This window comes from Neodiprion virginianus, chromosome 6 (assembly GCF_021901495.1).
Source record: "Neodiprion virginianus isolate iyNeoVirg1 chromosome 6, iyNeoVirg1.1, whole genome shotgun sequence".
Taxonomy (NCBI): Eukaryota; Metazoa; Arthropoda; class Insecta; order Hymenoptera; family Diprionidae; genus Neodiprion; species Neodiprion virginianus.
The window spans coordinates 29,762,666-29,788,556 of record NC_060882.1 but is presented as its reverse complement, the minus strand read 5'-3'; the positions used below and the strand labels follow the sequence as shown (position 1 = coordinate 29,788,556).

Below are 25,891 nucleotides of genomic sequence, written 5' to 3'. Positions count from 1 at the left end.
AAGCAAATAGTTGTACATACTGAGAAAACTTTGTATCACGTGTAAGTGATTCTGTTTCATTTTGCTTCAATCGGAATACTGGTCGTGTAAAATGCGCAATTTAAGCTCCAGAAATTTTTTAGCTACAGAGCTGTCCTATACTATTAGGATTTTTTTTCTAATACAAGTAACAGAGATATTGATAACTGTTTGCAACGAGTTTTTTTTCCTTTTTCTTCTTTTCTGTAAACCATTGCTCAGATTATTTATTATTCACGGCAATTTTATTAGATGTTTTTACTTTGTACAATAATTTATTTATTTTTCATTTCGCATTTTCTTTTAACAAATGCGTGAAACGCAATTCCGTAATGATGTTTGTTATACAGGCATAATACAATGAACAAATTCATTGAACAGTAAGGGAAAAAATTGAATATTTAAATTTCACTTTTACCGATAATATCGACATAATCAGATGTTTCAAATGGGTTAACATGCGCGTATAAAGTATTCCGTATTTTTAATAATTTGATAAGATATTACAATTTATAAACGTAATTTGTTCTTATTCTGGCCCATGAATAATCTGTCGGTGAGAATGAAAAAAAAGAGGTAATTTTAGGTTTTGAATCTTGGTCGTGAGCGATGCGGACATTAACGTAAAATTTCTCATCAGTAACAAAATTGCCTCAACACTCATTTGTACGATTTTACGGCCGCAGAAAAACTGCGAGCGCATGAATATGATGATAGAATTTGAAAAAAAAATCAATTTCGTCAGGATGGTTTTAACAGGTATCGTGATAATTTATTTATTGTTTTAGAACAATTTGCGATTCGTCGAATTGATTACTGATCTGTAGGATTGAAAATCTTTCATACAAAATTGTTTCAAATCGTCGATCTTATGAACTTCATTATGTTACACTGATTAACTGGATAGGACATTGTATTTAAATGTATTAGGATACTTTTTAATAACTATATAATATGTATATGTAAAAATTTCGGTCATCGTTATTGTTTATTGCAGATATAATCTAGAATCGTTTCACAAAAGGAATGTGTATCAACCATCTTTGAATCATTTTCAAAAACGAAGCCTCGACCTTATTTGACGATTAACATAATTTTTAATCTTTTTTTTTTGTAATATTATTTTACTGCTTGAAAAAAAAAAAGTTTTCACTTATCCGATGAAGATAGTATGGCGAACACAAAATTGCAACTTGGTACGACGTAAAGTCAATCTTCATTATGTCAATAATAATGTAGTAAGTTTCTGATATGTGATAACGCAAAAAAAATTTCATACTAGAAAAGAAGATTGTCATTATTAATCATTATATACACTTGGATCCTTGTAACTATTATATAATTGCCTTTGATACACAAATTAATTGGATACTAAGAATTAGAGACTGACACCTGTTTCGATGGTTTTTTTTTATTCTCTTTTCCTTCAAAAAAAAAAAAAAAAAACTATAAACCGATACTTATCTATTGGTCGGACTACAGTGCCGAGAGTTGGGGACACATTGCCGTCAATACAATATGCCAATGAATATATTGTATTCTATATATTCGTACATTATATTATCAAATGACGTAGAGTAAAATCACACAAAGATGGTTGGATCAATTTCCATTGTAGGGAAACCTTAAATATAACTGGCTTTGTGATGTGGCAATGGCTATATGGTAATGGTTTCTTTTGTTCTCATCTTTTTTATAATCCAGTTAATTTCGAATGAGATCAATGGGGGTGTCAGTGTAGGTACCTATTTTGCTAAATAAATAGCAAATACAGTTTAGCTAATCGCAAAAGACACTAAAATAAGTATATAATAAACTACAATAATAATTCTTTCTCAAATTAAATTCCATGCACACCGAATAAGTACTCTGATCAAACGATATTCTGCGATTTCCTCACCTATAAATTAATTACATAAAAAAAAAAAAATTTAATTTATTATAATACATCTATTTTTTTCTTTTTTTCTTTTTTTTTTTTCTTTTTGCCTATTAGGTATATCCAGCTTCCCTAAAAGCGCTCTAACTTTGTCGCGTATTTCAAGTCTTTTCTTTCATCTTCAGCGCTCTCTTCTTCTTCTTCTCTGCCTCCTCCTCCTCCTCCTCCAGCTTCATCTTCTTCTTCTTTTTCATTAATAGGAAAATGGTCATCTTCTATCGTGACATAGAGCGTAGAAGAATTCCAGGTATTCGCCGAAACCAGACAATATTCGTGTACATCCATGGGATGTATAAACGTTAATTATAATACCTTAATCGTATCGTTTCCTAGTACATACTATACTACAGTGTGCGGAGCACGTATAAATGAATTCATAGCATAGCAGTCGGTACCATCATTACTTTACTTTTTTTTTTGTTTTTTTTTTTTGCTTTTGTTTTTGTTTTCATTTCATCCACGTTCCTCGTTTCACGTTATATATAGAATTTCTTTGCTTTTCACGGCAAATGATAAACACAAAAGTCATTAGCGCTGAGTCTTTTAGAGAAGTCTTGTCTGTTTAGGCTCTGGTCATATTTAACACTGGATCTTCATTCTCCGCATGTACTATTGTGAACACATTAAATTCACTCACTAACCACGTGTCTGAAACAAAGTTGAGTAATTTAATCATACTATCAAAATCACTTGGAACGTTCATCGGGACTGGAAAGATGTGCACGAATAATGAACGTGTACAGGTAATTTATTACAAACTATTATAATTTGCTTAATGTACGAAATGTAAGGAAAAAAGTAACACTGTAATAAAAAGGTTCGAGGCAATTAATTTTCGATGAAAAAAAAATTCATGATGGAATATTTTTAAATTACTTTTTATACATATTAAGTTATTTAATTTGCTACTCACAGTCATATCACAATAAAGGAATCTGCTTGCAGATGCGTCACTCAAATGCTGAAACAGAAAAAAAGAAAAAAAACAATATTGTAGTGAAAAAATGAATGGCAGAAAAAAATATATGATAATAATTGAAAATATAGTGAAAACTTACGTGAGGGAGATCTGGTGGTACTAGATTGATTAGCCAATGACGTATTGATCGATGTGTTGGCATTGGCCGGTGTCCCTTCCGGAGGGCTGAAGTTAAGGAAGTCCCAAATGAGGATGGTATCGTCATGAGATGACGAAACAATCTGGAACTCGTCAAACTGAAGGCGGAAAACGCGTCCGGTGTGCTCCTGGCGCAATAAAAAACATGTGCCTACTATAATCACTGCATCATTGTACAAAGAAATAGGGTCATTAGGTTTGTAATGGGAGTTACAGATATTAAGAAGCGTCGCATTTTGAAGAAAGTAATCAAAAAACGACATTTTTATGGTCTTATGACAGATATAAAATTTTGAAAAGTATCTTACCACCAAAGTACGCAAGCAGAGGGTACTTGCTGGTGCTCGGGGGTCGAGAGCTGAGACGAGATCCCAGACTTTGATTTTTCTGTTGAAATTACGAATAAGCAATTACTTTGGCTATTCGAGAAATAAAAACACTGGATTTACAGGAACGCGCAAGATCTTATCAGATTTTATATAATTTCGTAAGAAATCACAGGGTTCCATATAAATATTAAAAATTATAAAAATACAAAGTCGATTTACCCGTCATAAGCCCCACTGACGATCCGTTTACTGTCGAACCTGATACATCGTACCAGCTCCTCATGACCCTCGAGAACTCTTAAACACGCACCACACTCAATGTCCCATAGTCTAATCGTGTTATCGCTGCTACCACTGACTACTAGGCGATCCCTATATTGCAAACACGCTATACCCCGTTTGTGTCCAATTAATGTTCGCACAAACTCACAGGTGGACGTGTTCCACACTTTAATAGTTCTATCGCCACTCGCCGACACTATGTACTTCTCATCAAAATCTACAACATTTACAGCTGCTCTGTGACCCACTAATACACGGCGCAATGTTATTTCCGTTTGCGAAGTCATGTCCCACACTGCGATCGATCGGTCCTGAAAAACAAACAATTTTTTCGGTCAAATTACCGGAGCTGCCCTTGTATACTCGATCGGAAAGAATCACAGTTCTCTAAATTCTGCGTTTCCCTCATTTTTTTTTCTTAATAAAGTTGCCACAAAAAGAATTGAATAATATACCGAGCAGCTGTAAAAATTCTCTAGCGTTTAATGCATTATGTTAACTCAAGCGTAACAAGTTTTAACGCTACCAAATCGTACTACAGGTTAAGCTAATTTTTTACGCACCTTTGAACATGTGACCATCATTCCGTTGTTGAAGCGTAAGTGTAGAACGGCTTCGCAGTGATGAATAAGTGTGTTGAGCATTTCCCCTGTATTGGCATCCCATACTCTAACAGTGCTATCCGACGATCCAGATATGATAGCTTTGTCGTCATACTGGAGACAAAGAACCGATCCCGTATGCCCTGTGAGAACCTTGATGCACTGTAGTGTGTTCCGGTCCCATATTTTTATCGTGTTGTCTCTCAAACCTGATACGATTTTCTGGTCGTCATACTGCAGGCAATAGACACCCTTCGAATTCTCACTGCGACAATTTATTCTCTGCAGATTGTGCCTACCCATCCGCCAATTGTTTTCTATGCTGTCTATGTCCTTGATTATTTTCGGAAATAGAGTTCTGTAGAATGCATGATTCGGATGACTTTCTCCCGGCCTTGGCTTGAATAAATACTGGATCCTAAAAATCAAAGGAACAACAATTATCACATACATTCGCGTCGTTTCTTTTTCTCTCATCGTCAAAATGATAATGTTACTTTGTGCTCTTTCATCGCCGGCGATCGTGTTCCCAATTTGTCAACTATCAATGATTTGTCAAAATATTAACTGACCAGCCTCTCCTTTCAGCCAAGCCTCTCCACAGCGAGTCGGTCCTAACTTTTCGCTCGATCAGCTTCTTCCACAGCATCCCTTCGCTTATTACTCTGTACCATTCCTTGCAGACCATTTCCGCAGCGCACAAAGAGTCTGCATCCAAGTACGATAGAATGCTCTCAGCTACATGGTCCAGGCCTTTCTCTGTAAATTAAAACCAGAAAAATGTCAATTTTTATTTATTGGGGGTGAACAAAAACGAACAGTTTCATCAAACTATAAAAATGGTCGATATATCGTTGCCGCTCACTCGGTAGAAGGGATATGAAGTCTCTCTGTAGCATCGGCTTTAGGTAGGCGTTTATATGGCCGTGTTGATAGTGGCACATTCTTGCTAGCAGCTGCTCGACAAAATGCACTTGCTCCGGTTCGCTCCATCTCTCAAATAATTTCATACAAGTTTCCCGCTCCTGGGTATACTGAGCAGAAACACCAGTCGGCGGTTCTTTCTTGCGAGCTGGATCGTAGAGTATCGTCATTGGAAACTGGAAATTGAACAAAATACAAGATATAAATTATCACCGAAGGATTGTTACATCGGTTCGTCGAGATCCGTCAGCAGATGATCGCTGACTAGCTTGTGTAAATTTGTAATCGGCGATGGTGGTAGGGATGGGGAGAGACGTTTCAGCTGAAATAAACGGACTGTCATGCCTAGGGGCGGGGCTTGGGCTCCAGGCTTTTAGGTCGGGTTCTTCTTTGGCCCCACGTGACGCAGACGTCGCCGCGCGATTTAAAATACACACAATCGATTGAGCCGAAGCGACAAATGCGATTTCCTCGTCACCGGCGTTCCGGGTATAATGCGTTTTAGCTCGGCAGTTACATTCAAATTCTCGAACAATTTCTTTGAAATCGACTCCGTCACCTTTCGTCGTCATCGAATAACGCGGTTATCTCCCCTCCTTTCGTATAATCGATCGAATGTTCATTTCCTTCGGGGAATATTCGTTACACGCGAGTGAAAAAGAAAATCAACAAGAGACAGAAAAGGAGAGAGAAAGAGAGAGCTAGGTAAATATTACGCGTATTTACCTAGTATACATTTATCGTGTGATTCGACCGCGTCGTCTGTTATGATGATCTATCCGAGTAACAGCAGAACGGAACATTTGGGTTCTCAGTTTCTTCACGCGAAGATTCACATACAGATTACGTGAGACGCAGGTGAGTCATTTACGTCGCCGCTGCCAGCATAGAACGAAACAACTTTAATACGCGTGTAATATGCGACCAACAAACGGGATCCGAGAGGAACGGGAAAAGGGAAATTTCTAAGAACGAAACGTAATGTGTACAGTCGGTGCATACGTCGCGTTGATGAATCAGATAAGATAGCCGCAGAAACTAGTTTTGCAAATTTCACTATCAGGCTTTCGATTCGACAACTGCGGAGGAAGTACTCGATATTATAATAATAGTATAATTGTAACAATTGCTTTTACTCTTTAGAGTTCCAAATTGGTTCCTATAGGATATACCAGTGCCAAAGCCAAAAGGGCGTATCATTTATTTTCAAGCTAATTTTCAATATTTAGCTTGAAAATAAGTCTACGGATCTATTGACAATATCCAATAATGAAAAAAAAAACAAAAAAATTTACGCCCTTTTGGAATTAGCACCGCGATATGTATAAACAAAAACCAACAACAGTTAGGAAAGCGTCCATTGTAAAGATTTCCTCATCTCCCGACGGAAGGTGGAGTCGCACGAAGGTCTCTGACCTCAAAAGTTGCGACCACGATTCACATCGGCCAGAGACGAAACTCTCTCTCTAAGCCCTAATAATGAGTGCTACGTGCATAATGATACATGTTTCAATTCGAAACGTCCGAACCCGGTTAATTTTTCGAGAGCATTTAACCACTTGTGGTGTTCCTCCGCGTTCAAGTTCTTTGTTATGCACATCTGCTTCTGTGTAGCCATTGTGAAATTCGACAAACGCATCGCGATTTGATATACTAAAATGATTTTGTTTGCGATATTAACCGCGTTTATTCATTTACTGCTATCTGTTATCAGACTGTGTAAAGTCAAGTGTAATTCAACGACAAAAATTGGTGAAAAAATTGTATTTGTATGTATACGTGTATATATTTATACGCATGTCGTAATAACAAGATTCACAATTTGACCAGCGCTTTGGAATTGTATACGAACTGTATTCCTCGCACATATAACAGTTATCTATTCGACGGTGAAAAATCCTTCAATATTCATTCTCGTGTAACGGTCAATCACGGTGCAACTTTCTCACCGTACAAACAGTTGCAGCAGCAAGATGGCGATCATCCCGAGAATATAATCTACTATCCCTGAACACCGTAGATATATAACGAATAAATGCCCATTGCACAGTCTAGAGAGATTCTTTCAATGTATAGATTATAATACTGGGATTATCAATCATTTGATGCTACGATCATGTATCTGTCGTATCATCACCATAAAACCGACAGAGTCAACGAAGGCGCGACTCTTCGAAATTGTTACATATTATACAACATAATATAATACGTGAATATAAATCACTTCTTCGTCCTTTTATTTTTATGCCATGGTTCGTTGTGTATACAGCCAAAGAATAATCGTTTAATATAATCATCGACAGAAAATAATTGATGCTTGACGCAGAATTGCATGGCGCGTACAAAGATTAACTTGCGTGAAGAATATTTCAAAATTATGGTGCAAATGTTGCATCATCAGGTACATCATACATACGTCTATGAACGACCGTGTAGAAATTCACGTGTGAAACTAGCCTCTGTCACCCTCCTCACCGATTACTAACTAGCAACACCAGCTCCAGCACTGGCAGCAGCAGCAGAAGTTCTGCAGCTCACAGCCGCGAGCAGCGTCTGATTAACCGTTATACGTACGTACGTATGTACAAAGATAGGTAAGATACGTACAACGAGTCGGGGAATTACTGCACTTGGAGCAATTAGCTACCTGCCTATAAGGTACGTGTACTTAGGGGACGTGCAGCAAAGAAATATAATTTCACTACTGCGGGTTGCAGTTGCAAGTAGCAAAAAAAAAAAAGGCGGGTAACACTTTGTTTGCGACTGCACACGTGCGTTTATATATATATATATATATATATGTATATTTTTATATTAGAGAGCGAGAGAGAGAGAGAGAGAGAGAAAGATAAGCACGCTTGCGAAGTGAGCGAGTGATTGAGACAGGTAAAGTGCAACAAAGACTGACGATGAGAGATCGGTCCGCGCAACGATCGGCTCCCATGATCGTGAACTTATCGCGGCGCTCTTCCTCTTTGTCTAACGGTATTCCGAACCCGCTTCTCTCCGGCTCTGATTCGCGCTTTTCTACCGCGTGCGTCTCCGCTTCACCGATTTTATCGGCGCGAGCAGCTGGAACCGGAAATAAAAAAAACGTCGCATAAATGGGAAACTTGAATACTCTTCTTCCTTTATGCCAGACTCGCTGATTAGTGTGCAAAAAGGAAAGACGTAACCCGGGTGGATCGTTCATCATCGGGTTATGTATTGTAATTATACATACATTACAAATGCGATTTAAGATGCGTGTGACAAGGCTTCGTTGTCCTTCTCACTCCTGGATTTTTCTGTTTTAGATAATACACCAAAGCATGTGTCTGTGTAGTGTATGATTTACGGGACCTTAGAGAGTGAAGAAGAAGAGCATATACAGGCTTACTTTCGGTTCCCGAAATTGATTTTTAATCCCAGTTTCTTTACGATCTAATTTGCATATAGAATGACATTGGTTTAAAGTTTATTAGTCGAATGAAATTTAAACAGATGTAGTATAGTACATATTATCCGCTTCTCTGTTCCTCATATGAGAAATTTTTTTCATCTAGTCAGTGCAGTAGAGAAGATACCGTTACGCCTGTAACGTTTGGCCGAACGAGGCAAGTATAGTATGTACTTCGCATTACGGTTTGTGTCACGAAAATTAGGTCATTAATTTTCGTAGAATAGTAGACAGAATCTTCCGCGTGAGTTTTTTTTGCGTTCAAACAAGGTCATCGTTATAACATTAATAATAATAATTATACGTTTTATGGTATTCTATAATGTGGTGATAATGTTTTATTTGTTCCTTCGAATCCAGTATGTATTTAACGAAAAATCGTACGCTGTTCCGAGTAGATGTTAAATCGTTTCTTTTGTCTTCTGTCATTTTTCAGAATCTCTACAAGAGTTATACCACCACCATGCTGCAGTGCGAAATAAGTTTTCCGCGATGCGAGATCGTCTTCTCGTCACGGAGGAATCTAGGAATTTAATCATCGGGATCAAGAGATAAAAAGAAACGATGCGATACGGAAATTCAAACCCGAGCTCAAGGTATCTAGAACCGTACATTTTACTACATAATATCTCATATGCAAACTCGTATTTTTATTCATTCGTCAGCAGCAAAGTGAGCGTGGGTTAAACTGCGAACGATGCGATGGAAAAATTCGACACTCGCTCGTCTTCTGTAATTACAAAATTGGGCTACGTCTTTTTTTCTTTCCTATCTTTAATTCTTGTCTCCTTTTTATTCTCTCAAGTTATTTTTTACTTTTACCTCACTCGCGGGTGTCAATCAACGTTCGGTTTGAGGAGACGATAAAACGAGTTTAGAATAGACAAACAATCACGAAATAAGACACGAAACCGGCTATTTCCGCTGCTATCACAGCCAAGTATACCCCTGCGTAAGAATTTTAGTAAACGTATACGTCCAATCAAGGCGATTTCACAGGTTTTAAAATAGATTAATGCTAAAACGCTGGATTGTTGGTTTTCGTATAATAAAAATAAATACAAAAATACACCATACCGCGTGTATAGCTATATTAACACACTCGTTCCGTTTTTTTTTTATTCCCTGCGTATACGCGGCTTCGTTTGGAGTTATAACCGTGGCTCCTTTGATCCAAAGCTTGAAGCTCCATTCGTATCACGTATGTTTCTTTCTCCGATTGCACGATCACTTTAGAAGTAAATTATGTTTGTTCAGAAAACAATTATACTTTGCGGTAACCGTAAATTATTCTTTCTACAACTTCCCTAAGCTGCGCACATAATTAGCAACAAAATAATTTGCCAATATATATATATATATATATGCGCAACCCTTTAAACTATTCGATTGTACGCATCCACGCGAAATGCAGATATACGTTATACGTCGAGAGTTTGTGAGACACTTCTCTTCCCCCTGAGTCACGTAGTAAAATGAGAAAATTGCTGAGTATAAGTCACCACCACTGCACAGGTCTGAAACTGCTTCACGAGCAAATATAAGCAGCGTATACACGAAATTAATGAACAAATTGTGTTCCGTTCGTTTCTTTCTTGTCCTATAGTGTAATCGATCAGAATTCTTAACTCGGAATGTTGTACAAATGCATGTAGAAGGTGCTAACCACCAAAAAAGCTTGCTATTTTAATGTAAAAAATATTTGCCAAATAATTCGCTGACGAACAACCGAATACTCAATTGAATAAATAATATGAATTAATAACGGAGTGCATCATTTTAGCACTGTTAATAACTTACAACCTTAAAATAACTATCGTAGTTCTGGCACTGCTGTTGTATCCGGTTTGCTGATTATATGGGTGGCGGTTGACGACACTTTACAAGCTGATTATACGTGTGCGTTATACGTGTATGCGTGCTGATTAGAGAACACACGCCGTAAATAAGGATATAGAAATTTTTCAAAGAATTATAAAAATTTTCGACGAAAGTAACCCGTCTTCTCTTCCGATTCCTTATTTTTCTTTCATTTTTCCCCCAGTTTATTTATAGTGCGGTTAAGTTAGCCCACGCTGATATTTCGCGTATCGCATTAACGTTTCGCAACAAGTTCGAACGCGATATCGCTGATGCAAATATATAACCAGTGCTATACCGACACGATCGATCAACAATCGATAATGTACTACCGTATGTTCTGCATGTATTACCGTATATGTATGGGGAAGTCGAACGGCATGAGGATTAGAAATAATCCTATTCGATACACGTTCGTTCGCCTCTCTCGGTAAAAGTATCAAAATGGATGTACAATGATACAATTATTATATTGTACAGGAGCAAGATTAGCTGAGAAAAAAAATAATAGAAAACGGAAGAAAAAGTTATTCCCGGGCAGAACGTAACGATCGTGGGTAAATATATATATATATATAAAGTTTGAAACGGTAGATAATTTAATTATGTAAATCCAACGCCCAAACTGGAGCCACAATGTTTTTTTTAATCCTACGCGAATCGCATATTTTCTTTTTGCTTTCCTACTAGCAGCCCATTGTGGCTCCGCTGGCTAATACTTTCAAATGCTTCTCGTGGCAAAACTATCGAACAATATAGCCATATGCTCTTGCAGATTTTTTGAAAGCTCATCCAGACGTTAGAAACTCTCGAACAGAACTTTCCTCTGTCTGTCAGAGTTCACATAAATCTCTAATAATATCGTTATATCTAAAAAGCTATTAATCTCGTTGTAACGAAATATAGACTGAAACCTGTCCGAACGTTGTAGCCATCCGCAGAAATGAAAAATTAATAACATAATGAAAATCGGTTCAGTAGTTCTGGAATTATATCGCGGTGCTAATGCCAAACGGGCTTATACTTACTTTACGCCCTTATGGCATTAGAGAGCTATCTAAAAAAAATTTCAAAGTAAAAAGGGCGTACATCTAACTTGAAAAGCCAAAAGGGCGTATATATTCTTTTTCCAATATTTAGCTTGAAAATAAGTCTACGAAACGATTGGTAATAAGAAAAAAAATTATACGCCCTTTCGGCATTAGCACGGACGTTTTGTATATGCGGTGAAGGAAAAAAAAAGAGAAGAAAATAGAAGAGGCGACGTACTGGGAAGAAGAGGATAGAGAGAGGGTCGAGGACCCCGGGAGATTTGTCAGGGCGGTCACCGATCACCCGGCTAATCGATGCAGACTCCGCAGAGTCTGCAGCCCTGCAATTCTTCCGGCACGACCGGAACGTGGCGACGCAACGCAACGCAACGCAACGCAACCCAACTCGACGCGACGCTCTGCGCAATGCGCAATGCGTGCGGCACGCGGCGCGGCGTCGCGACGCTATTCTCGTGGGCCTGTGTGTTGTACATATTTACGTTGTAGTTAGTGTGAGTGGCGAGCGTGTGTTTGCGTGTATATACCGTTTATATAGAGTAGATGGATATAGCTGTGTGCATTTACTTATGGGCTGCGCGTGTCGTCGTCCATTTTCTTTCGGATAGCACGTAGTCGGAAAATTCACCACGAGTAGGGCGTCGTGCCGACGATACTTATCTGCTCTTCGAATCAAATTGTAGTTAGTGACGCTTTCGTCGTAACGATTCATGCTGAGAAAAAACAGTTATATCACGATTTCGGCATTGTATGAAATTCGGTAAACCGTAATGAAGCAAAACACGATTATATTTTGAAATCTTAGTTCTTTCAACATCGTTGTAAAATTAAGAAAATAACGATGCTTTCCCAGATGATTCGTTACGATAACGTTACTAACTTTAATCTCGTCTCGTAGATGCACGTAGGTATACTAATTGCGACGGTATAATACGGTGTCTTGAAAATATGATCAGGGAAAATTTTAACACTCCAAGTGATTTCGGATTTTGTTCTCTGTTTTCACCCATCAAGTCGGCAAACTGTATTTTAGCGTGATAAATGTTTTTTTTTAAACTCCGTGAAATCCATCATCGCGCCTACGTCGTCACTTGGAATGACATCAAGGGGATTCTATAGTCAGTCATTGCCGACTGCGTCATTACCTCTTCCATTTCTGCTATCATCAGAAGCTGTGCATCACTTAGTTAAGAAAGGCATTTTACGCAAAAATATACCGGTGTGTTTTTATTCCGAATTGCATGTAAAATACGGCTGTTATTTCTTTCTTTTCTTTTTTTTTTGTGCCCTCAAAGCTCATTACAGTAGTGTCTTTTTGACAATTTCACGTACTTCTCTTAATTATCGTACAAACGCGATCATAATCCCTATCACTTCGCAAATGTTAAGTAGGTTTCGTTACTCGGGAGCACAGGCGGAGAAAGTGTGAAATTATATCAACAAAACAGAAAATTTCAACACGTTCTTGATACAAACTTCCTAAATCTACACGTTCGCAAATATGACTCGAGATTACGTGAAAGATTAAGAAAGATGAGTTTCACTTCACGTTGATTCAAGCATGTAAATGAAAAAGTGGTGAAATTTTGAAACTTTGTCCCGAGTTCTCGCGCGGACTATCTACCTGTATACCTACATAAAATATAACAACTTTGATCCCGTAATGGACACCCTCCAGTTGAGCTCCAGTTGTTCGAAAACCGCATTCGGTAGATTCTTCTACCGATCTTAGGAGTCGTTATCCTCGTATTACTCCACGATTCTGTTTGTACACTGCAGGAAGGTAATAGAGTCAGGTACTACTTCGCCTTTCACTTATCATTGCTGCAGCTGATTATTATACTTATTACAAGAACCGTCGCGTTTCGCTTTTCGAAGATAGATATCCGGTAAGATACCTTTACCGGATTCAATTATAAACGCGTTATATATTGTACAGAACGGTTCAACATTCAATCTCAATGTTAAGCCTCACATCCTAGTTGCGTTGGTAGTAATTATACAGCAGTTTATCAGTTGTTTAATAAAAAAATAAAAAAAATAAAAATACAACGGAATTAAAACAACTTTCCATTGGGTACATTTCTCACAATAAAATCATCGCCGATAACCTGACACCTCTGGAACGATTTTGGCTCTCGAGTTGAAACGGAATCGGAAACGCATAGTAACAACAACGTCCTTGCCGGTACTCGGCAACCAAGAAGCTAGTCGTGAGGTTCAACAACTGCACGACCCCCCCGATATTCTGGTTAACCGCGTCCCCCTCAACCTCCTCTTCCACCACCTCGAGGTGAGGTCTTTGCACGAGAAGAAGACGTCGTCGTCAGGCATCGGGTATCTACTTTGGTTACAGGTGTGACTTCGTTGTACACGATTGAAAAATTCCTATTGCAGCATCGACGATGATCGATCGATCGATCTGCCGTGGTTATATCACATGCCGATATTCCTAACGCACCGTGCTGCTTCGAAATGCGTCCCTGCATAGACAAAAAATCGAAAAAAAAGAAGAAGCAAAACCAATAACGGGATGGTGAAACTCTTTTCTCCAGGAATCGTTACACAATAATACGCGATATTCTGTAATCAACTGGTCGCGGTTTCGTAACACTGCAATCTAGTAATTATTCTGCACAAAAGTTTGCGAAGTGCAAAATTTTCTTACTCATATGTTATTACGTTTATAATTGTATGGAGTTATTTTTTTTTTTCTGAAAGACCAAACCGACAAATTAATGAGATCGTTAACATATTTTTTAACTTTATACGTATAGCATGTATGCATTATGAGAATATTTATCTATTGTATAAATCATCGCCTCATTTCTGTTGCAAAGTTTCCAGAATAAGTAGAACTGGCGCACTTTACCTGCAGACTGTATAAACGAAGAAGAAGAAGAGATCGAATGAACCCGCGTGTCGAACGGGCAACAGAGGAACGTTTTTTATTCATTATTTTGCTCTCGATTACAAAGCGCCCCGTTCGACGTTCTCCGCGAGGAATAAAAACAAACCGACTCAATACGTATTCTTATTGGTTCGCTGGCTCGCTCGCGCGTCACCTGAGCAATTAAACCACCGAATTCTTCAAGGGGGAACGAACGGATATCGTCGTCAAGCCGTGACTACTTCGGCGTTGATCTGACGTCTTTTTTTTTTGTTTTGTTATCGGTTTTTTCGTAACGTGCAACAAGTCGAAAATTTCCTTTGAAGTATCACTTGCAACGCGAGGACATATCGATATTGGTATTGTTATTGTTATTTAATTATCATTATATCGAGAACATCGATCGTTGTAATCTATTAGATTGGCAAAAAACGGGGCGATGTACTCGGTTACGCAATAACTATAATAATAATGAAGTTATATACCAGCGCAATTGCGTTCCGTGAAAGGAAAAAATCGACGACAGGCAAACAGTGACTACCGACGGATAATTACGGCTGAAATTTTGTGTGAATGCACCATACGAGTGAATTTAACACTTCTTCGGACTTAAACAATACAAGAGAGTGAAGTTCGTATCGTTAATGTAACGACTTATTTTCAGGAAACATTATTTCGCAAATGTAGGATCGTCTCAACATTGAGTAGTATATTTTTAAAAAGCAGTGTATTCAGATTTTGTAAATTAAGCTTCTTCAAATCCATGCTAAATTTTCAAAACAATCGTTTCAGTTTCGATACTTCCCTACATCAACGTTAGGTACTAAACTTCAATCTGGTATCAATTCTCTCTAAATACCGGAACAAGATCAGAGAGATCCGAATTTCGATACATACAGGTTCAAGCTTCTTTTACACGCGTTGTTCAACAACCTCGCGTACTTAACCGGAAGTCGGAAGTAACCAAAGACCCGTGATGCGGATGTGTGAGTTCAAGGCTTCCTCCGTACCTACATATTCACGTATCAATATTTTGTACACAATCATTATTTTCGATGCCTCGTGTCCCTGAAGCGCGTAATTCGTAACCATGAAAGGACGGGTTTATACCTACGTAACCCAGTGTATGGATGAGAAAAAAAAAAAAAAAAATGAAAAGAAAAAAATTTCCGCAGGACCTTCACCAATCAGAGTTGTACATGTATGGTAAAAAGGTGAAAAAAAAAAGAACCACCGGGATGAATAGGTGAGCAGTCAGCACCACCTTACGTGTCCTTCGCTTGACCATCTCCGGGCTTAATAATCCGTCGCTTTTGGGAGTAGGTACCGCGATTCAATCGCAACCTTGAGAGTTCGTCAAAAGTTTCTAGGTATACTGTTCCTGAGCAACATGTATACCGGATCATAACACAAAGTGATAGGATTTACGCGTGAGCCGAATTCTCAATCTCATTATATGTACAATATGTACATACGCTCTTTTGTATACGAAGTTTGGTTACTGTTTCGTTATACTTTGGTTTTAATTATCTTTTGTCGTACAAAGCTTCGCAATTCTTTTATTTTTTTCTTAGTGATTATTATTTCGTAAGTACGGATCGTATTTGTCAATGCCCGATCAAAACCGGGCCTAGATTGAGAAAATCGAGCTTTGTGCTGCGGTTGGTCGAAAACATGAATCGGAATCGACTCTCTCTCATTTGCTGGAACGAAATTAATCGGCTATACCTATCCGTGACTGCTGCAACTAATGATACATAACGATTAGGTTGGATTTCGTGGCTGCGGTAAGAATCGTCCGTATAATATTCTTTTTCTTTTTCCTATTCTTACTGTTATCTTTGTTTTCGATCTTCTAGTTATCGATCCACGTTAATTAAAGCAAGTCAAGTACACAGAAGACAGAAGCTTGTCAAGGCCTGCGGAAAATTTTCAAACAAAACAATATATATATATATGTTAAGGACGGTTCATAATTAATCAACAGGGAAAACTGTACGAACTCTGTAGCCCGCCAACGCAAAGCAGACCTGATTCTGTTTCGTGGAACAAATTTCGCGGCACTGGCCGTCTAACGTGACGAAGAATTAATTACACGTTGTACAAATTATACACCCGCGTGGCGTAATACACATACGTATTATGCGAACACAGGCTTTACGACGTAGGAGGGAAATTAATGAATTAATTAATCAAGTAATTGTACCTTCAACACTTTGACACGTACCGTACATAATACACATCCTCAGGTGAGAGTAATCGTGCCGGCTTTAGCAACCAGGGCAATGCTTTTTGAATTCAATCGATTTGAACTTGATTGAAACACACCCGGCATCCCTTTGCGATGCGATAAAAAAAATTGAAGAAAGATGAACGTGGCTGAGGTTAGCAACGTTACCGTATCGAAAGGTTGAAACAAAAATTACCATTTTGCACCTTAAGAATAACTGGAAAAGTTGAATTTACAAAATCAGAGTTCGTTCATGCTTTATCAACAGTTGCCTAAATATCAAGTCATCCTAAAGTTGCAAAATAACGACTTTTTCTAAAGACACAACATTACAATAACTTTACAAACTTCAGCCGGATAAAAATGAAACGACCGTCGATTCAATCAAAAATCTCTTAAACTCCACCACGATTTTACCTTTGTTATTTTGATATTGAGACTCTCATTGTTATATCACGTACGTTGATCAGGGTTCGCTCGACGGATCGGGTGTCGAATTTCTGGCCTACTTACGCCCCTGTGTACGCATATCATACACACGTACTTGCAAGGGTGTGAGGGCCGTGGCACGGCATGACGTACATACACCGACAAACAGTGGAACTGACTGACTGCCGAGAGGGTGGCTCGGGTTGGGTCGTGAAAGGGGGGGGGGGGGACTAAAACATTGATTATGTAGTAACCCGCTCTCGGGGGCTGTGGCGACGCTTTGCAGGAGAAAGGAAGAAAGAGGGGGTGGATTCGATCAACGGCACAGAAGGGTTGGGGGAGGGGATTTTTCGCCCCGGTTGCGTATTCACCTTTGACCCTCTTCTCGGAGCAAGCCAGCGCAACGTTGGCAACGAAACGAAACGGGACGGAGAACCTCGTTCTTCCTCTTCCTCTTCTTTTCCTTTGTTTCGAGAAGCGGAGGGAAAAGGAGGGAAAGGGAGAGAAAGCGAATACGCACACAGGTATAAGAGACATGTAAACTGTACGGTATAACGGTGACGCGTCGAGGAGACCGTAATACATTGTGTTTGTACATACGTCTATGTAGCGTATTACGTACATATGTAGAAATATACGCCTAACCGACACGGGGGCCAAACGATACACAGTTTCGTGTTATGCGGAGAACCCGCGCCCTTTGACCCCTGTGCTTTCTCATCGCTGCTCCTCACCTCCCTCATTGAACGCTGAATTTGTACAGTTACTTGTTCGAGGTACTTCCGAAATGCGACATTCTCACGGATTGAAACCTTTGTGACTTTTGTAGAGTTTGTGAAGGAAAATAACTGGACGGAAATTACTGATGAATGTGTTTCTTTGTTTTTAGAATATTGCAGAGGTTTACTGACGATTAAATTCATTTTCTATGCAGTAATCAACAAAGGTCGTTGATTCTTTGTCTTTGACTTACGCTTGAATCGGAAATAATCTGTACGGAATGTAAATGGCGAAAACATTTATTATTTTTCTTGTGGTACTTTATTACGATGATTTTCGACTTGTTGAGAGAAAAATATTTAAATCGTAACGGTATTTCGTCGGATGTAGTTCAGAATGAATTGTTGATGAAAATATTCGTCCTACAAAGAAAGTGAATAGTAATGTCAACAACTAATTAATTATCTCCTAAAGTACGTAACAATTTGCGCGGGTCGTCGAAAGAATAGATTAATTATTATCATTGCCATATTCTTCTGTACAACATGAAAAACATTGTTATTATTTTTTTTGTGTTATTTGATTAACCAATTTTGATATTCACGGAAGAAACGTCAAATGGTGATATTTCGGAAAATAAGGTATCTACATTTACGAATTGGTATCTCAAATATTATTTTGAACATATTTTCATTCACGGCAAGAAAAATAAAATATGCCTTTAAGAATGTTCTTTTCTTCGTTACTTTGGTCGGTTTGTTCTGTATTTTTAACGAGTCCACTCCGCTTGGATTAGTACTGATATTGGTTTATGCGTCCTATGCGGGGATAGAAATGACCAAGTGTGTGTGTGTGTGTGTGTATGTGTGTGTGCGCACGTATCGCATGCACGATAGCTGAGGGAAATTGACGATGATGCATCCCGTTGAATCGGAGTGACGTCTCATAACCTCCGGAACTGATTATTTGATAGGACGAGCGGTTAACGCGGGGGAAAAAATAGTTGGGTTAAATATAGCGAAACGCCGTGTAAAACGGTGTGAAAATAGTGAGGGGGAGGCAGGTTTCGGTTTCCTATTCCCTCCGCGGTTAAGAAACATAAGATGGCCGTTTGTTTCGGGAGGAAAATACGGGTCGGTTGATACGCACCTGACTATACGTGTTCGGGTCCTCGATTACTTTGTCCGTTTCCATGTTAATCATTATCTGTTCACACTGTATCCTCGATAAACTAATTACCTATAACTCACGATTTAACATTGAACGGATTCAATACGGCTCTGCGAACGTTTAACACCCACTCGACAACACTCTTGGACTACTCGCAGCCGCGGACAACGCTGCTCGGGTGTTCGCCATACACAGGAAGTCGATGTACGGAATTTTACCAACATAACAAATCGTAAATAACTATGCACCGCATCGCGGCTACGTGGACTCGGACTTCTTTGTTGGCTGCAGCGCTGAATTCCTTGGTTATTTACCAAATAGCTAGTACTAATTATCCACACTCGATCATAGATGGCGACTCGAACTTGTGTTACATGCTGGCACTCTGGGAGTCTCTCGTGAGCATTGTTCGCGAGCGGCCGATGAAGAAGTTACCGGACCGCTGACACGGCTCCGTACGGCGGCAAGACCACTTACCTCCCGAGTAATCGTCACGAAAATTTTCCAAGGGTTAAATTCTTCCGTTAACAATTGTATACATACATATTTGTTGTTTTGATTTACCAATAACAAAGGGGGCCTTTTCTCTTACATCAATTTCCTGACACAGATCGACAATAAGTGATATCATCGATCGGATTTAATAGAATAGGCCAATGAAATCACTTGGTATCGTTTTGTGTTAAAAAATTAACGTAGAAGCAAAGCGCCCATTATTTTAGAATTAGTTTAAATCTTATGTTCGTACATTCAGAAAAGAGAATGTTTTGCGATTGCTTCTCCTTGTTATAAATGTATTTTCACACATATTTTGTTCGGTCGAAAGTCGTCATCAAATCCAAGTTTACGTCTGACTCCGTGTGTTACGAAAATTCTCTTAAAATCCGACCGCTCTGTGCCAATCGGTGCCAGTCGTATCCGAGCAGCCGGAGTGAAACCACGCGTGCGATCAGTTCGGAATTTAAATCACGTCGTTCAGGCAAACGTGATCACGTTATTTGGTCAGTGTGTTCCCACCAAACTTATTTGTGAATAATACACGAACGGCAGCGTCTGGCTTGAAGAAAAAATGAGTTAATTGAATGAAAACAGCCTATGAACATTGTACGTGAGTTTTGTGCGTGGTGCGCTTTGTGTATCGACTTTCCATTGTTTTGTGCAACTTCAGCTTCTAGCGATCGTCAATTTTTTTTGTTTGTTTGCTGATGACCGGTAAATGCGTAGTTTTGTATTGTTACCGAGTTTATCCTGTCGGTTGAGGCAACCAACGAACATACGTAATACAGTACAGAAAGTGAGAATCGTGAGAATGATCAAGTGTTGTTACGGGGAGGATTCGTGATTTATATAGCTTTCCAAAGTTTTCTAGATAGGTTATTGGACAGATTGAGAGTGCTTTCGTGCAGACTTTTGACAAGTCACAAGCGTTTTCTGACGAGACAAGGCTACGATAATCTCCCGTTGCGGTAATTTTTCCCATGTTCTGATAAAACGGACGTTGCGAAACGTGGCTGTCGAGATCGTTTCTCGGATTTCGGATCGCGGATCGCGTATCATGTTGAAGTTAGTAACGTTACCCGTAACCATTCGTGGTGCGGAAATTCCGTTATTCTAAGATTTTGGAACTTCTTGAAATTCAGTGAACCGTAATGAAATAAAAAATACCAACATTTTGCAATCTCACTTCCTTCAAACTCGTTATAAAAATAAGAAAAAAGTGATTTTTTCCCAATGTTTCGTTACGATAACGTTAGTAACGTCAACCTTGTGATCGCGTCTCTTACGAATAATAGACATTTTACGTTTATAAAATGTAATTGTAACGCGTTTATTAGTGCGTAGGTCGTACTGTCGTTGTTTTTTGTGCATAAAAAACTAAAATTCGGAACTTTAGCGAATGGGAATACTGCTACAATGCGTAGCGCGGCGGCTCGTGTTTATTGGTGAGTACTTTTACCCATTACGAGTCACCGATTCCATCTTTATCCGATTGTTTTCGTGGAGTCTGACGATACTGTAATCCTTTATTACCATGTAAAAATTTGATAAACCTTCTATTATCATTCGTTTCTGCAGTTCATTTATTATCAAATCACAAACCACCGAAATATAATTGTGGAGAACAAAATTGTTTTAACAAACAGTATTTAGTGATACGAAATCTGATTTAGCTTTATTGTGTGAGTAATAATCGGTTACATTTTGATTGCAGTGTCAAAAGTGCGTCGCTTGACGATTCAACTACGAGAACTCCTACATGCAGTAAAGTGAGGAGCAACCCAGAGGAGGTAAAGATTAACTTATCTTAATAATTGCTTAATAATTAAATGTGGTATGTTTGAAACCGAATTTCTGTCCCTGTTTAACATGCAGTGAATATATATGGAAGTAGACAACAGAAATATAAATAATTTCAGAACCGAAAATCCAGTCTGCTTGAATTAATTCGAGTTTTCTTATTTGTTTCTTTCCAGAGCTGGGCAGAGACGTCCGAGTAACTTCTCCATTATTCGGCAACGTTGGTGAGTTTGCACGTGTTAGGTTACGGGTATTTCCCTGGAACTCCTATTTTTGTAACGTGGCGTGGCGGTAAAAATTGCTACACAATCTTCGATTTCTTAGCTGCTTGGATAGGCTCATTCGCGATCGCAACGGTGCTTGACTTTCATTGTCAGTCGAATGATTTTTTTGCAATTTATCTATTTTATCATGGGTTAGTCGAAGTTAGAAATTTTGCACGTTGTTGAAAGTGGAATGAGCACCGCGACAGGTAACCATCACTTACTCGGCATTCGCGAGAATGAATTTTGTTTAACTATACTGATATAATAATCTACGTTTGAATTTACAAATGCCGTCGTTTAAGCGGTGGATTTATCTGAGGTTCAATTATATAAACACAATTGCTTTATCGTTGAAATTTCAAAATCTGGCATAACGTAACGTAATCCAATTGCATGCTCTATCTTGAATAATATTAAATTTTCTATCAGCCAGCAAGTATTGATCGACTGCAGATTTAGCTCGTTTAGTTGAATGCTGATAAGCATACAGGATGTTTCTAATCGATTTTACAATATGTTGATGTACCAATAGCCCTACAGCATCACTAAAATGACTAAACCAAGTATATTTGAAATTATTATGCAATCAGCTGTCTGACTATATGTGGTACAAAAACATATTGCTACCTACAGGTAATCAACGAAAAGGTAAATCACGGTGACCACGGCGCAAATGAGGAAGAATGATGTGTGTTGGAAAGAATGGAGAATCGTTTAGATCGAATATAGGTAACCGGGTAGGTAGGTGATCGTTTCGGGAATCATGTGTGAGTCTGACTTTTAAAATTTTCCGTTGGGTGGTTCCGTTGGGAATCAGGTGAGGGTAGGAAGGACGCGACGTATCGTGATGTCACTGACTTTTGTAATCCACAGCGTCAAACGATCACAGAGTTTTTCCGCCTACAACACGCGAAATACTTGAGCTTTCAGATCATTTGTAAGCTTTTAAATATTAACGAGGTTCAATTTTTCATTTCTTGTTACTCTGCAAAAAACTTGGCACTCTTCAGCCGTGGTTCAGTCTATAATTATTCAATCATTATTTCATTCAATTAATCTCTGTGATCGTCTGAATGGGCAATACGCATCTCTCGATCATCTTTCGCGTTCCGTGGGACGGTAGATGAGGAGAGATGCAGAGCTCGAAGACTTCGCGTTGAAGAGGACCGCCGACCGTCACGCCACACAATGCATGCCTATCCTTCGCCCCATAATCCTGCCCAAGTTTGATTCGCATCTGAAAAAAACAATCCGCATCGCTATGTGTCGAATTTAAAAAGACGCAGATGCGGATTGGATTTATACAGAACTCTGCAACAAGTCCTAGATATTTTTTGACAGATTAATCGATTGCGCATTTTTGCGCTTAGATCAATTACGGGAATTGGCAAATCGATCGATCGCGTTTATTGCGTGTCGATTTCGCAAACGGTATGTGAAAAGGTAAAAGACTATAGATGAGCTGAGCCTTCAACTCTTCGGTAAACTTTGCGACAAATAATGATGTTGTTAAGTTTCACCGCGCTCCTTACGCGTTGACTTGATACTTTACGATTCTAAGAGAAACGGCGACATTTGCGGGCTGGACCTCGACGCGCGGGGATATGAATGACACAGTATAGTGATTGTAAAGAATCTTGTCGTTAGTATTTATGAAATATATCTGAGGTGTTTAGAAATATTTTTTTTGATCTCTTCATATTAATTACTGTTTTAGTGCAACGAACCAATTGGGTATTTGCATGATTTTTATATTTCTTAACTTTTGATGTTTTTCGATTCTATAAATTTTTTTAGAATTTTTGAAAAAAAAATATTTTGTTTTTGTTTATAAGTATTTAAATAATTTAATAAATAAAAAAAAGGCAATATTTAAATGAATAAGTAGCTCCATCTCGCGTATGTGACGTCACAATGCTGAATTTTTTTGAAATTTTTAGCGCCAAGTTCTCCTGTAAGCACGCCGTGCGTGTAATCAGCTGTTGCTCTGTGTTGTGATTGATGAAAAGAACGTCTGATAGTGCTGTTTATTATAAACTAAAGTTATTAAATTATTTAATATGTCATTAAAAAACGATTTTTGTTGGTGTATAGTACCAACTTGTAAAAATACTCAAACTAATGCTTGCTTAACATTCTTAGTATAATACATTGACGTGATCATAACCTCCACACAATTATCCGTGTGAGTTCAAAAAAAAAAATACCACACAAAAATTGATTTCTATTTCAATTATTTTCACCGAAGTCTGACATTAATTATACAATGTATCAAACTTAAAGTTTAAAAAATTTACTTAAAATTTTTTTAGCGCTAGAAAATATTGTACATTACTCTTTGTGGATTCAAATAAACGCGCCAGTAGCAGCACAATGACGTCAAACCAATCACATTCCGTTTTATGTCACGTGACTTTTATGTGATTTAGGACCACTTTTATTTATTAAATTATTTAAATATTTATAAACAAAAACAAAATATTTTTTTTTCAAAAATTCTAAAAAAATTTATAGAATCGAAAAACATCAAAAGTCAAGAAATATAAAAATCATGCAAATACCCAATTGTTTTACAAGGTCACGCAGAGAAATATCGAATGTTCAGTCGAACAACATATTTATTTCAATAATTCTTTGTATGAAATTAATGTTACTTCAAAAAATGCATTTTTTTTTCAACAATAGAAAGTATAGACTTGATGCGTATGCGCGGATGCCCTATGAATACGATAGTATTTGAGAGATCCTGATCAACGCAAATGCAATATATTTTTTTTATCGCTCGACGTTCCTCAGTTACCATACAAATTTATTGAAGTTGCCCAAGAGAACGAGCTGACGATAAGTAAATAGGCGAGGAGCCAAAAAATTCATTCTAAAGAATAAGCGCGGTATTTTCAAGTTATGCTCAACGCGCGGAGACATAAATCACGAAGAATAGTGAAATATTGTGTTAAGTATTCGTTGTGTTCATCATATTACTTTCTGTTATAGAACAAACAATTGGTTTTTTTCCTCTTAATATTCTTTTTTTTTTTTTCATAGTTTCATTTTCATTTTACCGAATTAGCGTCGACAGTCTGTATTTTTGATAAGCTTGTTCAAATATATTGTGGAATTTTGCGATTAAACATAGCCGGCTCCGTCAGTCGACGCCGTCAATTGATTTAGTCGATCTCGCGGCAACCAATGCACTATCGATACTAGTTTATTTGAAATGCACTTTATGCTGTCTATTTACGAATATCGACGTAAAATGATTGCCCAAATATATTTAGGACAAATATTACGTGAAGATGGAGGATGCTTTTTATAGTGCGAAAATGACGCCAAAGTTTCAAGCCGGATATTTTAGCTGATACGTTGGAGAATTTTTTGATAAATTGTTTATAACGAAACTATGCGAAATTGTCGAAAAGATACTATATACAAATGTGCAGATAGTTTTGTTCGATATACCAAGAAGGTTGTTTGCACGGGCGTGAATTATCGGTAAGCTGTAGATCTAACGACTCGTTAAATTCGGAAAGTCTAACGATGTTTTGCAATTTCACATCGCAGTCCTGTTCTTCGAAATTCTACCAACGATGAAGGAGCTTCACCGTACTTCTCTTTGAAGCCATCTACGTCGTTGGTTGAGGAGGATAAAGATATTTGCGTACGTAATGCAGTTATAGCTTTTCGCGAAGCAACTTTCTAACATTTCGCAGTTGCTTTAATCATCGCAATAACAGATTCCAGCCTTGTACAAAGACATAAAACAGGAAACAACACTAGGCGTGATTATCGGAACTAAATGCAAATCGGTGGAAGTCAAGAGAGCCATGAATTACGTGATGGGATATTGCGTTGCCCAAGATTTGACGGCTGTCGATCAATTGGTTCGTGATTCAAGTTTGACAGAAAGAATGGTGTGGTCACAGTGTGAAATAATTCAATCTTTGTCAACAAACTTCGAACTTCTACAGATAGAAGCTAGAGAAAAATGCCAACCCTGGACGTTGGCTAAATGCTTTGATACTTCGTGCCCCGTGACAAGGTTTATTCCGTACGACGCGTTGAAGGATCCTCAAAATGCTATGCTGTGGTGTGTCGTTAATGGTGGACCGAGACAGCACGCTAATACAAAAGAGATGATTCGCACTATTCCGGAATTGATATCGTTTATTAGCAAGTTTATGACTCTGGAAAAATATGATTTAATTTTAACTGGAAGCCCTCCTTACTCGGGTCTCATTTACCCTGGGGACGTCATAGAGTTTGGCATAGATGACATTACGTCTGCTGTTTTCTCCGTGGACACCGAATAGTCGAATGTTACAAGTCCCA

General features: G+C 38.3%; 2 protein-coding genes across 4 annotated transcripts; one reads left to right on the top strand and one right to left on the bottom strand.

The window, feature by feature from the left end:
- Nucleotides 1-765: 765 nt before the first annotated feature.
- On the bottom strand, nt 766-19,198 carry LOC124307449 (beta-TrCP). Of its 3 annotated transcripts, none has more exons than XM_046769099.1 (9): nt 18,978-19,198; nt 5,153-5,387; nt 4,860-5,046; nt 4,249-4,705; nt 3,623-3,996; nt 3,383-3,461; nt 3,016-3,202; nt 2,871-2,918; nt 766-2,605 (listed from the first exon to the last, which is right to left on the bottom strand). In XM_046769099.1, exons 1-8 carry the CDS (start codon nt 19,029-19,031, stop codon nt 2,908-2,910), a joined length of 1,584 nt encoding a protein of 527 aa, XP_046625055.1. In that variant the 5' UTR covers nt 19,032-19,198; the 3' UTR covers nt 766-2,605; nt 2,871-2,907. The 3 variants fall into 3 exon arrangements, with proteins under 3 accessions (XP_046625055.1, XP_046625056.1, XP_046625058.1); XM_046769100.1 differs by having other exon boundaries at nt 3,016-3,199; XM_046769102.1 differs by lacking the exon at nt 18,978-19,198 and adding an exon at nt 7,628-7,716.
- Nucleotides 19,199-20,912: 1,714 nt separating this feature from the next.
- LOC124308000 (acylpyruvase FAHD1, mitochondrial) lies at nt 20,913-25,872 on the top strand. Its single transcript, XM_046770254.1, has 4 exons — nt 20,913-20,941; nt 25,124-25,220; nt 25,297-25,443; nt 25,531-25,872. The coding sequence occupies exons 1-4, from the start codon at nt 20,913-20,915 to the stop codon at nt 25,870-25,872; spliced, it is 615 nt and encodes a 204-aa protein (XP_046626210.1).
- The last annotated feature ends 19 nt before the right edge of the window (nt 25,873-25,891 follow it).